This window comes from Zophobas morio, unplaced genomic scaffold (assembly GCF_036711695.1).
Source record: "Zophobas morio isolate AGI-343-1 ecotype UQ-CSIRO unplaced genomic scaffold, CSIRO_AGI_Zmor_V1 ptg000455l, whole genome shotgun sequence".
Taxonomy (NCBI): domain Eukaryota; kingdom Metazoa; phylum Arthropoda; class Insecta; order Coleoptera; family Tenebrionidae; genus Zophobas; species Zophobas morio.
The window spans coordinates 10,835-26,769 of record NW_026972558.1 but is presented as its reverse complement, the minus strand read 5'-3'; the positions used below and the strand labels follow the sequence as shown (position 1 = coordinate 26,769).

Below are 15,935 nucleotides of genomic sequence, written 5' to 3'. Positions count from 1 at the left end.
CTTCAAAAGTGACGTTTCTGAAGAATTTTAACAGTTTTCTTGTATCTACGAACGCCAGAATGCATAAAATTGACCTAAACGTCTCCTTTTCCTATTCTGAGTCGATTCTGCATGCTTTAAGTGTGTTTGGTGGCTCAGAACCATCAAAAAACGTTGAAATATAGTTCCAATTCAATAAAAATCGACAAAAATACAGTTTCTAGCTAAAATTTTATGGTTTCGTTGCACTTTCCGAGCCCGTAGGGTATCTGATTGGCTTAAAAGTACAAGAAAACACTTCAAAAGTGACGTTTCTGAAGAATTTTAACAGTTTTCTTGTATCTACGAACGCCAGAATGCATAAAATTGACCTAAACGTCTCCTTTTCCTATTCTGAGTCGATTCTGCATGCTTTAAGTGTGTTTGGTGGCTCAGAACCATCAAAAAACGTTGAAATATAGTTCAAATTCAATAAAAATCGACAAAAATACAGTTTCTAGCTAAAATTTGATGGTTTCGTTGCACTTTCCGAGCCCGTAGGGTATCTGATTGGCTTAAAAGTACAAGAAAACACTTCAAAAGTGACGTTTCTGAAGAATTTTAACAGTTTTCTTGTATCTACGAACGCCAGAATGCATAAAATTGACCTAAACGTCTCCTTTTCCTATTCTGAGTCGATTCTGCATGCTTTAAGTGTGTTTGGTGGCTCAGAACCATCAAAAAACGTTGAAATATAGTCCAAATTCAATAAAAATCGACAAAAATACAGTTTCTAGCTAAAATTTGATGGTTTCGTTGCACTTTCCGAGCCCGTAGGGTATCTGATTGGCTTAAAAGTACAAGAAAACACTTCAAAAGTGACGTTTCTGAAGAATTTTAACAGTTTTCTTGTATCTACGAACGCCAGAATGCATAAAATTGACCTAAACGTCTCCTTTTCCTATTCTGAGTCGATTCTGCATGCTTTAAGTGTGTTTGGTGGCTCAGAACCATCAAAAAACGTTGAAATATAGTTCAAATTCAATAAAAATCGACAAAAATACAGTTTCTAGCTAAAATTTGATGGTTTCGTTGCACTTTCCGAGCCCGTAGGGTATCTGATTGGCTTAAAAGTACAAGAAAACACTTCAAAAGTGACGTTTCTGAAGAATTTTAACAGTTTTCTTGTATCTACGAACGCCAGAATGCAAAAAATTGATCTAAACGTCTCCTTTTCCTATTCTGAGTCGATTCTGCATGCTTTAAGTGTGTTTGGTGGCTCAGAACCATCAAAAAACGTTGAAATATAGTTCAAATTCAATAAAAATCGACAAAAATACAGTTTCTAGCTAAAATTTTATGGTTTCGTTGCACTCTCCGAGCCCGTAGGGTATCTGATTGGCTTAAAAGTACAAGAAAACACTTCAAAAGTGACGTTTCTGAAGAATTTTAACAGTTTTCTTGTATCTACGAACGCCAGAATGTATAAAATTGACCTAAACGTCTCCTTTTCCTATTCTGAGTCGATTCTGCATGCTTTAAGTGTGTTTGGTGGCTCAGAACCATCAAAAAACGTTGAAATATAGTTCAAATTCAATAAAAATCGACAAAAATACAGTTTCTACCTAAAATTTGATGGTTTCGTTGCACTTTCCGAGCCCGTAGGGTATCTGATTGGCTTAAAAGTACAAGAAAACACTTCAAAAGTGACGTTTCTGAAGAATTTTAACAGTTTTCTTGTATCTACGAACGCCAGAATGCATAAAATTGACCTAAACGTCTCCTTTTCCTATTCTGAGTCGATTCTGCATGCTTTAAGTGTGTTTGGTGGCTCAGAACCATCAAAAAACGTTGAAATATAGTTCAAATTCAATAAGAATCGACAAAAATACAGTTTCTAGCTAAAATTTGATGGTTTCGTTGCACTTTCCGAGCCCGTAGGGTATCTGATTGGCTTAAAAGTACAAGAAAACACTTCAAAAGTGACGTTTCTGAAGAATTTTAACAGTTTTCTTGTATCTACGAACGCCAGAATGCATAAAATTGACCTAAACGTCTCCTTTTCCTATTCTGAGTCGATTCTGCATGCTTTAAGTGTGTTTGGTGGCTCAGAACCATCAAATAACGTTGAAATATAGTTCAAATTCAATAAAAATCGACAAAAATACAGTTTCTAGCTAAAATTTGATGGTTTCGTTGCACTTTCCGAGCCCGTAGGGTATCTGATTGGCTTAAAAGTACAAGAAAACACTTCAAAAGTGACGTTTCTGAAGAATTTTAACAGTTTTCTTGTATCTACGAACGCCAGAATGCATAAAATTGACCTAAACGTCTCCTTTTCCTATTCTGAGTCGTTTCTGCATGCTTTAAGTGTGTTTGGTGGCTCAGAACCATCAAAAAACGTTGAAATATAGTTCAAATTCAATAAAAATCGACAAAAATACAGTTTCTAGCTAAAATTTGATGGTTTCGTTGCACTTTCCGAGCCCGTAGGGTATCTGATTGGCTTAAAAGTACAAGAAAACACTTCAAAAGTGACGTTTCTGAAGAATTTTAACAGTTTTCTTGTATCTACGAACGCCAGAATGCATAAAATTGACCTAAACGTCTCCTTTTCCTATTCTGAGTCGATTCTGCATGCTTTAAGTGTGTTTGGTGGCTCAGAACCATCAAAAAACGTTGAAATATAGTTCAAATTCAATAAAAATCGACAAAAATACAGTTTCTAGCTAAAATTTGATGGTTTCGTTGCACTTTCCGAGCCCGTAGGGTATCTGATTGGCTTAAAAGTACAAGAAAACACTTCAAAAGTGACGTTTCTGAAGAATTTTAACAGTTTTCTTGTATCTACGAACGCCAGAATGCATAAAATTGATCTAAACGTCTCGTTTTCCTATTCTGAGTCGATTCTGCATGCTTTAAGTGTGTTTGGTGGCTCAGAACCATCAAAAAACGTTGAAATATAGTTCAAATTCAATAAAAATCGACAAAAATACAGTTTCTAGCTAAAATTTGATGGTTTCGTTGCACTTTCCGAGCCCGTTGGGTATCTGATTGGCTTAAAAGTACAAGAAAACACTTCAAAAGTGACGTTTCTGAAGAATTTTAACAGTTTTCTTGTATCTACGAACGCCAGAATGCATAAAATTGACCTAAACGTCTCCTTTTCCTATTCTGAGTCGATTCTGCATGCTTTAAGTGGGTTTGGTGGCTCAGAACCATCAAAAAACGTTGAAATATAGTTCAAATTCAATAAAAATCGACAAAAATACAGTTTCTAGCTAAAATTTGATGGTTTCGTTGCACTTTCCGAGCCCGTAGGGTATCTGATTGGCTTAAAAGTACAAGAAAACACTTCAAAAGTGACGTTTCTGAAGAATTTTAACAGTTTTCTTGTATCTACGAACGCCAGAATGCATAAAATTGACCTAAACGTCTCCTTTTCCTATTCTGAGTCGATTCTGCATGCTTTAAGTGTGTTTGGTGGCTCAGAACCATCAAAAAACGTTGAAATATAGTTCAAATTCAATAAAAATCGACAAAAATACAGTTTCTAGCTAAAATTTGATGGTTTCGTTGCACTTTCCGAGCCCGTAGGGTATCTGATTGGCTTAAAAGTACAAGAAAACACTTCAAAAGTGACGTTTCTGAAGAATTTTAACAGTTTTCTTGTATCTACGAACGCCAGAATGCATTAAATTGACCTAAACGTCTCCTTTTCCTATTCTGAGTCGATTCTGCATGCTTTAAGTGTGTTTGGTGGCTCAGAACCATCAAAAAACGTTGAAATATAGTTCAAATTAAAAAAAAATCGACAAAAATACAGTTTCTAGCTAAAATTTGATGGTTTCGTTGCACTTTCCGAGCCCGTAGGGTATCTGATTGGCTTAAAAGTACAAGAAAACACTTCAGAAGTGACGTTTCCGAAGAATTTTAACAGTTTTCTTGTATCTACGAACGCCAGAATTCATAAAATTGACCTAAACGTCTCCTTTTCCTATTCTGAGTCGATTCTGCATGCTTTAAGTGTGTTTGGTGGCTCAGAACCATCAAAAAACGTTGAAATATAGTTCAAATTCAATAAAAATCGACAAAAATACAGTTTCTAGCTAAAATTTGATGGTTTCGTTGCACTTTCCGAGCCCGTAGGGTATCTGATTGGCTTAAAAGTACAAGAAAACACTTCAAAAGTGACGTTTCTGAAGAATTTTAACAGTTTTCTTGTATCTACGAACGCCAGAATGCGTAAAATTGACCTAGACGTCTCCTTTTCCTATTCTGAGTCGATTCTGCATGCTTTAAGTGTGTTTGGTGGCTCAGAACCATCAAAAAACGTTGAAATATAGTTCAAATTCAATAAAAATCGACAAAAATACAGTTTCTAGCTAAAATTTGATGGTTTCGTTGCACTTTCCGAGACCGTAGGGTATCTGATTGGCTTAAAAGTACAAGAAAACACTTCAAAAGTGACGTTTCTGAAGAATTTTAACAGTTTTCTTGTATCTACGAACGCCAGAATGCATAAAATTGACCTAAACGTCTCCTTTTCCTATTCTGAGTCGATTCTGCATGCTTTAAGTGTGTTTGGTGGCTCAGAACCATCAAAAAACTTTGAAATATAGTTCAAATTCAATAAAAATCGACAAAAATACAGTTTCTAGCTAAAATTTGATGGTTTCGTTGCACTTTCCGAGACCGTAGGGTATCTGATTGGCTTAAAAGTACAAGAAAACACTTCAAAAGTGACGTTTCTGAAGAATTTTAACAGTTTTCTTGTATCTACGAACGCCAGAATGCATAAAATTGACCTAAACGTCTCCTTCTCCTATTCTGAGTCGATTCTGCATGCTTTAAGTGTGTTTGGTGGCTCAGAACCATCAAAAAACGTTGAAATATAGTTCAAATTCAATAAAAATCGACAAAAATACAGTTTCTAGCTAAAATTTGATGGTTTCGTTGCACTTTCCGAGCCCGTAGGGTATCTGATTGGCTTAAAAGTACAAGAAAACACTTCAAAAGTGACGTTTCTGAAGAATTTTAACAGTTTTCTTGTATCTACGAACGCCAGAATGCATAAAATTGACCTAAACGTCTCCTTTTCCTATTCTGAGTCGATTCTGCATGCTTTAAGTGTGTTTGGTGGCTCAGAACCATCAAAAAACGTTGAAATATAGTTCAAATTCAATAAAAATCGACAAAAATACAGTTTCTAGCTAAAATTTGATGGTTTCGTTGCACTTTCCGAGCCCGTAGGGTATCTGATTGGCTTAAAAGTACAAGAAAACACTTCAAAAGTGACGTTTCTGAAGAATTTTAACAGTTTTCTTGTATCTACGAATGCCAGAATGCATAAAATTGACCTAAACGTCTCCTTTTCCTATTCTGAGTCGATTCTGCATGCTTTAAGTGTGTTTGGTGGCTCAGAACCATCAAAAAACGTTGAAATATAGTTCAAATTCAATAAAAATCGACAAAAATACAGTTTCTAGCTAAAATTTGATGGTTTCGTTGCACTTTCCGAGCCCGTAGGGTATCTGATTGGCTTAAAAGTACAAGAAAACACTTCAAAAGTGACGTTTCTGAAGAATTTTAACAGTTTTCTTGTATCTACGAACGCCAGAATGCATAAAATTGACCTAAACGTCTCCTTTTCCTATTCTGAGTCGATTCTGCATGCTTTAAGTGTGTTTGGTGGCTCAGAACCATCAAAAAACGTTGAAATATAGTTCAAATTCAATAAAAATCGACAAAAATACAGTTTCTAGCTAAAATTTGATGGTTTCGTTGCACTTTCCGAGCCCGTAGGGTATCTGATTGGCTTAAAAGTACAAGAAAACACTTCAAAAGTGACGTTTCTGAAGAATTTTAACAGTTTTCTTGTATCTACGAACGCCAGAATGCATAAAATTGACCTAAACGTCTCCTTTTCCTATTCTGAGTCGATTCTGCATGCTTTAAGTGTGTTTGGTGGCTCAGAACCATCAAAAAACGTTGAAATATAGTTCAAATTCAATAAAAATCGACAAAAATACAGTTTCTAGCTAAAATTTGATGGTTTCGTTGCACTTTCCGAGCCCGTAGGGTATCTGATTGGCTTAAAAGTACAAGAAAACACTTCAAAAGTGACGTTTCTGAAGAATTTTAACAGTTTTCTTGTATCTACGAACGCCAGAATGCATAAAATTGACCTAAACGTCTCCTTTTCCTATTCTGAGTCGATTCTGCATGCTTTAAGTGTGTTTGGTGGCTCAGAACCATCAAAAAACGTTGAAATATAGTTCAAATTCAATAAAAATCGACAAAAATACAGTTTCTAGCTAAAATTTGATGGTTTCGTTGCACTTTCCGAGCCCGTAGGGTATCTGATTGGCTTAAAAGTACAAGAAAACACTTCAAAAGTGACGTTTCTGAAGAATTTTAACAGTTTTCTTGTATCTACGAACGCCAGAATGCATAAAATTGACCTAAACGTCTCCTTTTCCTATTCTGAGTCGATTCTGCATGCTTTAAGTGTGTTTGGTGGCTCAGAACCATCAAAAAACGTTGAAATATAGTTCAAATTCAATAAAATCGACAAAAATACAGTTTCTAGCTAAAATTTGATGGTTTCGTTGCACTTTCCGAGTCCGTAGGGTATCTGATTGGCTTAAAAGTACAAGAAAACACTTCAAAAGTGACGTTTCTGAAGAATTTTAACAGTTTTCTTGTATCTACGAACGCCAGAATGCATAAAATTGACCTAAACGTCTCCTTTTCCTATTCTGAGTCGATTCTGCATGCTTTACGTGTGTTTGGTGGCTCAGAACCATCAAAAAACGTTGAAATATAGTTCAAATTCAATAAAAATCGACAAAAATACAGTTTCTAGCTAAAATTTGATGGTTTCGTTGCACTTTCCGAGCCCGTAGGGTATCTGATTGGCTTAAAAGTACAAGAAAACACTTCAAAAGTGACGTTTCTGAAGAATTTTAACAGTTTTCTTGTATCTACGAACGCCAGAATGCATAAAATTGACCTAAACGTCTCCTTTTCCTATTCTGAGTCGATTCTGCATGCTTTAAGTGTGTTTGGTGGCTCAGAACCATCAAAAAACGTTGAAATATAGTTCAAATTCAATAAAAATCGACAAAAATACAGTTTCTAACTAAAATTTGATGGTTTCGTTGCACTTTCCGAGCCCGTAGGGTATCTGATTGGCTTAAAAGTACAAGAAAACACTTCAAAAGTGACGTTTCTGAAGAATTTTTAACAGTTTTCTTGTATCTACGAACGCCAGAATGCATAAAATTGATCTAAACGTCTCGTTTTCCTATTCTGAGTCGATTCTGCATGCTTTAAGTGTGTTTGGTGGCTCAGAACCATCAAAAAACGTTGAAATATAGTTCAAATTCAATAAAAATCGACAAAAATACAGTTTCTAGCTAAAATTTGATGGTTTCGTTGCACTTTCCGAGCCCGTTGGGTATCTGATTGGCTTAAAAGTACAAGAAAACACTTCAAAAGTGACGTTTCTGAAGAATTTTAACAGTTTTCTTGTATCTACGAACGCTAGAATGCATAAAATTGACCTAAACGTCTCCTTTTCCTATTCTGAGTCGATTCTGCATGCTTTAAGTGTGTTTGGTGGCTCAGTACCATCAAAAAACGTTGAAATATAGTTCGAATTCAATAAAAATCGACAAAAATACAGGTTCTAGCTAAAATTTGATGGTTTCGTTGCACTTTCCGAGCCCGTAGGGTATCTGATTGGCTTAAAAGTACAAGAAAACACTTCAAAAGTGACGTTTCTGAAGAATTTTAACAGTTTTCTTGTATCTACGAACGCCAGAATGCATAAAATTGACCTAAACGTCTCCTTTTCCTATTCTGAGTCGATTCTGCATGCTTTAAGTGTGTTTGGTGGCTCAGAACCATCAAAAAACGTTGAAATATAGTTCAAATTCAATAAAAATCGACAAAAATACAGTTTCTAGCTAAAATTTGATGGTTTCGTTGCACTTTCCGAGCCCGTAGGGTATCTGATTGGCTTAAAAGTACAAGAAAACACTTCAAAAGTGACGTTTCTGAAGAATTTTAACAGTTTTCTTGTATCTACGAACGCCAGAATGCATTAAATTGACCTAAACGTCTCCTTTTCCTATTCTGAGTCGATTCTGCATGCTTTAAGTGTGTTTGGTGGCTCAGAACCATCAAAAAACGTTGAAATATAGTTCAAATTCAAAAAAAATCGACAAAAATACAGTTTCTAGCTAAAATTTGATGGTTTCGTTGCACTTTCCGAGCCCGTAGGGTATCTGATTGGCTTAAAAGTACAAGAAAACACTTCCGAAGTGACGTTTCTGAAGAATTTTAACAGTTTTCTTGTATCTACGAACGCCAGAATTCATAAAATTGACCTAAACGTCTCCTTTTCCTATTCTGAGTCGATTCTGCATGCTTTAAGTGTGTTTGGTGGCTCAGAACCATCAAAAAACGTTGAAATATAGTTCAAATTCAATAAAAATCGACAAAAATACAGTTTCTAGCTAAAATTTGATGGTTTCGTTGCACTTTCCGAGCCCGTAGGGTATCTGATTGGCTTAAAAGTACAAGAAAACACTTCAAAAGTGACGTTTCTGAAGAATTTTAACAGTTTTCTTGTATCTACGAACGCCAGAATGCGTAAAATTGACCTAGACGTCTCCTTTTCCTATTCTGAGTCGATTCTGCATGCTTTAAGTGTGTTTGGTGGCTCAGAACCATCAAAAAACGTTGAAATATAGTTCAAATTCAATAAAAATCGACAAAAATACAGTTTCTAGCTAAAATTTGATGGTTTCGTTGCACTTTCCGAGACCGTAGGGTATCTGATTGGCTTAAAAGTACAAGAAAACACTTCAAAAGTGACGTTTCTGAAGAATTTTAACAGTTTTCTTGTATCTACGAACGCCAGAATGCATAAAATTGACCTAAACGTCTCCTTTTCCTATTCTGAGTAGATTCTGCATGCTTTAAGTGTGTTTGGTGGCTCAGAACCATCAAAAAACTTTGAAATATAGTTCAAATTCAATAAAAATCGACAAAAATACAGTTTCTAGCTAAAATTTGATGGTTTCGTTGCACTTTCCGAGACCGTAGGGTATCTGATTGGCTTAAAAGTACAAGAAAACACTTCAAAAGTGACGTTTCTGAAGAATTTTAACAGTTTTCTTGTATCTACGAACGCCAGAATGCATAAAATTGACCTAAACGTCTCCTTTTCCTATTCTGAGTCGATTCTGCATGCTTTAAGTGTGTTTGGTGGCTCAGAACCATCAAAAAACGTTGAAATATAGTTCAAATTCAATAAAAATCGACAAAAATACAGTTTCTAGCTAAAATTTGATGGTTTCGTTGCACTTTCCGAGCCCGTAGGGTATCTGATTGGCTTAAAAGTACAAGAAAACACTTCAGAAGTGACGTTTCTGAAGAATTTTAACAGTTTTCTTGTATCTACGAACGCCAGAATTCATAAAATTGACCTAAACGTCTCCTTTTCCTATTCTGAGTCGATTCTGCATGCTTTAAGTGTGTTTGGTGGCTCAGAACCATCAAAAAACGTTGAAATATAGTTCAAATTCAATAAAAATCGACAAAAATACAGTTTCTAGCTAAAATTTGATGGTTTCGTTGCACTTTGCGAGCCCGTAGGGTATCTGATTGGCTTAAAAGTACAAGAAAACACTTCAAAAGTGACGTTTCTGAAGAATTTTAACAGTTTTCTTGTATCTACGAACGCCAGAATGCGTAAAATTGACCTAGACGTCTCCTTTTCCTATTCTGAGTCGATTCTGCATGCTTTAAGTGTGTTTGGTGGCTCAGAACCATCAAAAAACGTTGAAATATAGTTCAAATTCAATAAAAATCGACAAAAATACAGTTTCTAGCTAAAATTTGATGGTTTCGTTGCACTTTCCGAGACCGTAGGGTATCTGATTGGCTTAAAAGTACAAGAAAACACTTCAAAAGTGACGTTTCTGAAGAATTTTAACAGTTTTCTTGTATCTACGAACGCCAGAATGCATAAAATTGACCTAAACGTCTCCTTTTCCTATTCTGAGTCGATTCTGCATGCTTTAAGTGTGTTTGGTGGCTCAGAACCATCAAAAAACTTTGAAATATAGTTCAAATTCAATAAAAATCGACAAAAATACAGTTTCTAGCTAAAATTTGATGGTTTCGTTGCACTTTCCGAGACCGTAGGGTATCTGATTGGCTTAAAAGTACAAGAAAACACTTCAAAAGTGACGTTTCTGAAGAATTTTAACAGTTTTCTTGTATCTACGAACGCCAGAATGCATAAAATTGACCTAAACGTCTCCTTCTCCTATTCTGAGTCGATTCTGCATGCTTTAAGTGTGTTTGGTGGCTCAGAACCATCAAAAAACGTTGAAATATAGTTCAAATTCAATAAAAATCGACAAAAATACAGTTTCTAGCTAAAATTTGATGGTTTCGTTGCACTTTCCGAGCCCGTAGGGTATCTGATTGGCTTAAAAGTACAAGAAAACACTTCAAAAGTGACGTTTCTGAAGAATTTTAACAGTTTTCTTGTATCTACGAACGCCAGAATGCATAAAATTGACCTAAACGTCTCCTTTTCCTATTCTGAGTCGATTCTGCATGCTTTAAGTGTGTTTGGTGGCTCAGAACCATCAAAAAACGTTGAAATATAGTTCAAATTCAAAAAAAATCGACAAAAATACAGTTTCTAGCTAAAATTTGATGGTTTCGTTGCACTTTCCGAGCCCGTAGGGTATCTGATTGGCTTAAAAGTACAAGAAAACACTTCAAAAGTGACGTTTCTGAAGAATTTTAACAGTTTTCTTGTATCTACGAACGCCAGAATGCATAAAATTGACCTAAACGTCTCCTTTTCCTATTCTGAGTCGATTCTGCATGCTTTAAGTGTGTTTGGTGGCTCAGAACCATCAAAAAACGTTGAAATATAGTTCAAATTCAATAAAAATCGACAAAAATACAGTTTCTAGCTAAAATTTGATGGTTTCGTTGCACTTTCCGAGCCCGTAGGGTATCTGATTGGCTTAAAAGTACAAGAAAACACTTCAAAAGTGACGTTTCTGAAGAATTTTAACAGTTTTCTTGTATCTACGAACGCCAGAATGCATAAAATTGACCTAAACGTCTCCTTTTCCTATTCTGAGTCGATTCTGCATGCTTTAAGTGTGTTTGGTGGCTCAGAACCATCAAAAAACGTTGAAATATAGTTCAAATTCAATAAAAATCGACAAAAATACAGTTTCTAGCTAAAATTTGATGGTTTCGTTGCACTTTCCGAGCCCGTAGGGTATCTGATTGGCTTAAAAGTACAAGAAAACACTTCAAAAGTGACGTTTCTGAAGAATTTTAACAGTTTTCTTGTATCTACGAACGCCAGAATGCATAAAATTGACCTAAACGTCTCCTTTTCCTATTCTGAGTCGATTCTGCATGCTTTAAGTGTGTTTGGTGGCTCAGAACCATCAAAAAACGTTGAAATATAGTTCAAATTCAATAAAAATCGACAAAAATACAGTTTCTAGCTAAAATTTGATGGTTTCGTTGCACTTTCCGAGCCCGTAGGGTATCTGATTGGCTTAAAAGTACAAGAAAACACTTCAAAAGTGACGTTTCTGAAGAATTTTAACAGTTTTCTTGTATCTACGAACGCCAGAATGCATAAAATTGACCTAAACGTCTCCTTTTCCTATTCTGAGTCGATTCTGCATGCTTTAAGTGTGTTTGGTGGCTCAGAACCATCAAAAAACGTTGAAATATAGTTCAAATTCAATAAAAATCGACAAAAATACAGTTTCTAGCTAAAATTTGATGGTTTCGTTGCACTTTCCGAGCCCGTAGGGTATCTGATTGGCTTAAAAGTACAAGAAAACACTTCAAAAGTGACGTTTCTGAAGAATTTTAACAGTTTTCTTGTATCTACGAACGCCAGAATGCATAAAATTGACCTAAACGTCTCCTTTTCCTATTCTGAGTCGATTCTGCATGCTTTAAGTGTGTTTGGTGGCTCAGAACCATCAAAAAACGTTGAAATATAGTTCAAATTCAATAAAAATCGACAAAAATACAGTTTCTAGCTAAAATTTGATGGTTTCGTTGCACTTTCCGAGCCCGTAGGGTATCTGATTGGCTTAAAAGTACAAGAAAACACTTCAAAAGTGACGTTTCTGAAGAATTTTAACAGTTTTCTTGTATCTACGAACGCCAGAATGCATAAAATTGACCTAAACGTCTCCTTTTCCTATTCTGAGTCGATTCTGCATGCTTTATGTGTGTTTGGTGGCTCAGAACCATCAAAAAACGTTGAAATATAGTTCAAATTCAATAAAAATCGACAAAAATACAGTTTCTAGCTAAAATTTGATGGTTTCGTTGCACTTTCCGAGCCCGTAGGGTATCTGATTGGCTTAAAAGTACAAGAAAACACTTCAAAAGTGACGTTTCTGAAGAATTTTAACAGTTTTCTTGTATCTACGAACGCCAGAATGCATAAAATTGACCTAAACGTCTCCTTTTCCTATTCTGAGTCGATTCTGCATGCTTTAAGTGTGTTTGGTGGCTCAGAACCATCAAAAAACGTTGAAATATAGTTCAAATTCAATAAAAATCGACAAAAATACAGTTTCTAGCTAAAATTTGATGGTTTCGTTGCACTTTCCGAGCCCGTAGGGTATCTGATTGGCTTAAAAGTACAAGAAAACACTTCAAAAGTGACGTTTCTGAAGAATTTTAACAGTTTTCTTGTATCTACGAACGCCAGAATGCATAAAATTGACCTAAACGTCTCCTTTTCCTATTCTGAGTCGATTCTGCATGCTTTAAGTGTGTTTGGTGGCTCAGAACCATCAAAAAACGTTGAAATATAGTTCAAATTCAATAAAAATCGACAAAAATACAGTTTCTAGCTAAAATTTGATGGTTTCGTTGCACTTTCCGAGCCCGTAGGGTATCTGATTGGCTTAAAAGTACAAGAAAACACTTCAAAAGTGACGTTTCTGAAGAATTTTAACAGTTTTCTTGTATCTACGAACGCCAGAATGCATAAAATTGACCTAAACGTCTCCTTTTCCTATTCTGAGTCGATTCTGCATGCTTTAAGTGTGTTTGGTGGCTCAGAACCATCAAAAAACGTTGAAATATAGTTCAAATTCAATAAAAATCGACAAAAATACAGTTTCTAGCTAAAATTTGATGGTTTCGTTGCACTTTCCGAGCCCGTAGGGTATCTGATTGGCTTAAAAGTACAAGAAAACACTTCAAAAGTGACGTTTCTGAAGAATTTTAACAGTTTTCTTGTATCTACGAACGCCAGAATGCATAAAATTGACCTAAACGTCTCCTTTTCCTATTCTGAGTCGATTCTGCATGCTTTAAGTGTGTTTGGTGGCTCAGAACCATCAAAAAACGTTGAAATATAGTTCAAATTCAATAAAAATCAATATTAACAATATTAATAATTTATACATATATTATCAAAATGTTTGTAGCATGAGATCTAAGGTAAATGATATATATGCTGGTGTTACTAGTGCTGAGTTTGACGTAATTTGTATAACTGAGACTTGGCTTGACCCGTCCATTAATAATTGTGAGTGTTTTCCGGCCAATTATAATGTTTTTCGTGCTGACAGGGATTTTCAGAGGACTGGGCGTAAGAGAGGCGGGGGAGTACTTCTGGCTGTTAATAATATATTTAAGGTTAAAAGTCTGGATTTGTCTGAATTTGATAAGTATTGTTTAATAGATATCGTTGGTTGCAAGTTAAGTAATCAAGGTGATCATGTTTACATTTTTGTGGTCTATGTTCCCCCAGCTATTCCTATAGAAGATTTTGAGTCATTTTTAGAAACATTTGGTAATTTTTCTCTGGAGTATACGAACGTAGTTTTAATTGGGGATTTTAATGCAGTTAGTTTTTGCAGTAATGCCATAGATAGGAAATCCAATGGACTTCTTCAAATGTCTGCGTTATTGAACTTGACGCAATTTAATAGTGTACCTAATAGTGACGAACATTTTCTTGATTTAATTTTTACTAGCTTAGGGGAGTGTGCTGTAGCACATGATACTTGTCCTCTGGTGGCGGAAGATAGATATCATCCTGCACTAAATATTAATATTGGTCTGAAACATCAATCTTATGTTAATTTTCCAATAAGTTCGGAGTCAAAAATTTACAATTTTAAGAGAGCGAATTTTTCCTTATTGTATATTGATATGTTAAATCTTAATTGGAATTCACTATATCAGATTAGGGAAGCTAATGATGCATGCGGATATTTCTACGAGCAGTTGTATTCCATATTAGATAGACATGTTCCGTTGGTGAAGAGTAAAAAATATAAGTATCCAAATTGGTATTCTGAAGAACTTAGAGGAATGCTCAAACTAAAACGAAAATTATTTAGGAAGTACAAACGCAGTCATTGTGACAGTTGGTATCATGAATTTTCTTCTGTTCGTAGAACGGTTAAAACTCTCATTTGCAGAGACTTCAAAGATTATATCAACAGAGTGCAAAGTTCTCTTCTGTCAGATCCAAAATTTTTTTGGTCCTTTGTAAAGGAGAAGAAAGGTCGTACGTCTATACCTAACAAAGTGTACTTAGATGATTGCTGTTATGATCAACCGAAGGATATTGTTGATGCGTTTGCGAAACTATTTTGTTCTTCATTTAATTCGACTGCTGATGACCTAGCACCTCTTGGCATGAATTACATTAACAAAATTAAGAATCTATGTTTTAGTATTCAAATTACTGAGGATAATGTTCATCAAGCGATTAATAAGCTGAAAAATAGCTCTGTTTCTGGAGTTGATCAGATACCCTCTTTTTTTATAAAGGACTGTTCAACTACACTCTTGAAACCATTGTGTTATCTGTTCAATCTCTGTGTTAAAAATGCCAGCTTTCCTGATATATGGAAGGATGCCAGAGTAACTCCAGTTTTCAAATCTGGTGATTTTGCGGATGTTCGAAACTATCGTCCTGTGTCCATTTTATGTAATTTTTCCAAGGTTTTTGAAAATATATTGCATAAACAAATGTATTTTAACATCAAAGATATCATTTCTACATATCAGCATGGTTTTACTGCTGGAAGATCAACACTAACCAACCTAACGTGCATGTCTCAGGCTATTGCTGACACACTTGATGAAAAAAAACAACTTGATGTAATATACACAGATATTTCAAAAGTTTTCGATAAAATTAATCATAGGATTCTGTTAGGAAAATTATCAGCTCTAGGCTTCTCAGATTTGATGGTTAAATTTTTTTCGTCTTATTTATCTGGGCGTAGAAATTTTGTGCTATATAATGGTTTTAAATCGGACTGTTACACGGCTACATCTGGAGTTCCACAAGGCTCTACCTTAGGGCCTTTGTTCTTTCTGATCTACATTAACGATGTTGTTGATGTGATTGAGAATTCCAAAATACTTATTTTCGCTGATGATGTAAAATTATATCTTAAAATTAATTGTGTTGAAGATTGTCAGTTGTTGCAGAATGATATTGACAAAATACAATCCTGGTGTTCGTTAAATGGTTTACCCTTAAATAAGGAAAAATGTAAAGTGGTTACGTACAGCTTATGTTATCAACCCTTTCGATATGATTACGGTATTGATGGCATGATTATGCAAAGAATGTTGACTGTAAAGGACCTAGGAGTCTGTTATGATTCGCAATTTTCCTTTCGTGAGCAAATAAATAACATAACAAGTAAAGCAGGTAAGATGCTCGGGTTTATTATTAGGAATTGTAAAGAATTCAGTAATATTTCTATTTTAAAAACTCTGTATTATTCGCTGGTTAGAACTAGATTGGAGTATTGTTCGTTGGCATGGTTTCCTTACTATAACTACCAAATAACAGTGCTTGAAAATGTTCAGCGTAGGTTTTTAAAATATTTGTTTTATAAGGATGAGAGAAG

General features: G+C 35.1%; 1 protein-coding gene across 1 annotated transcript; it reads left to right on the top strand.

Moving 5' to 3' along the window:
- Positions 1–13,482: 13,482 nt before the first annotated feature.
- LOC135120957 (uncharacterized) lies at positions 13,483–15,143 on the top strand. Its single transcript, XM_064045281.1, has 2 exons — positions 13,483–14,998; positions 15,079–15,143. Exons 1-2 carry the CDS (start codon positions 13,483–13,485, stop codon positions 15,141–15,143), a joined length of 1,581 nt encoding a protein of 526 aa, XP_063901351.1.
- The last annotated feature ends 792 nt before the right edge of the window (positions 15,144–15,935 follow it).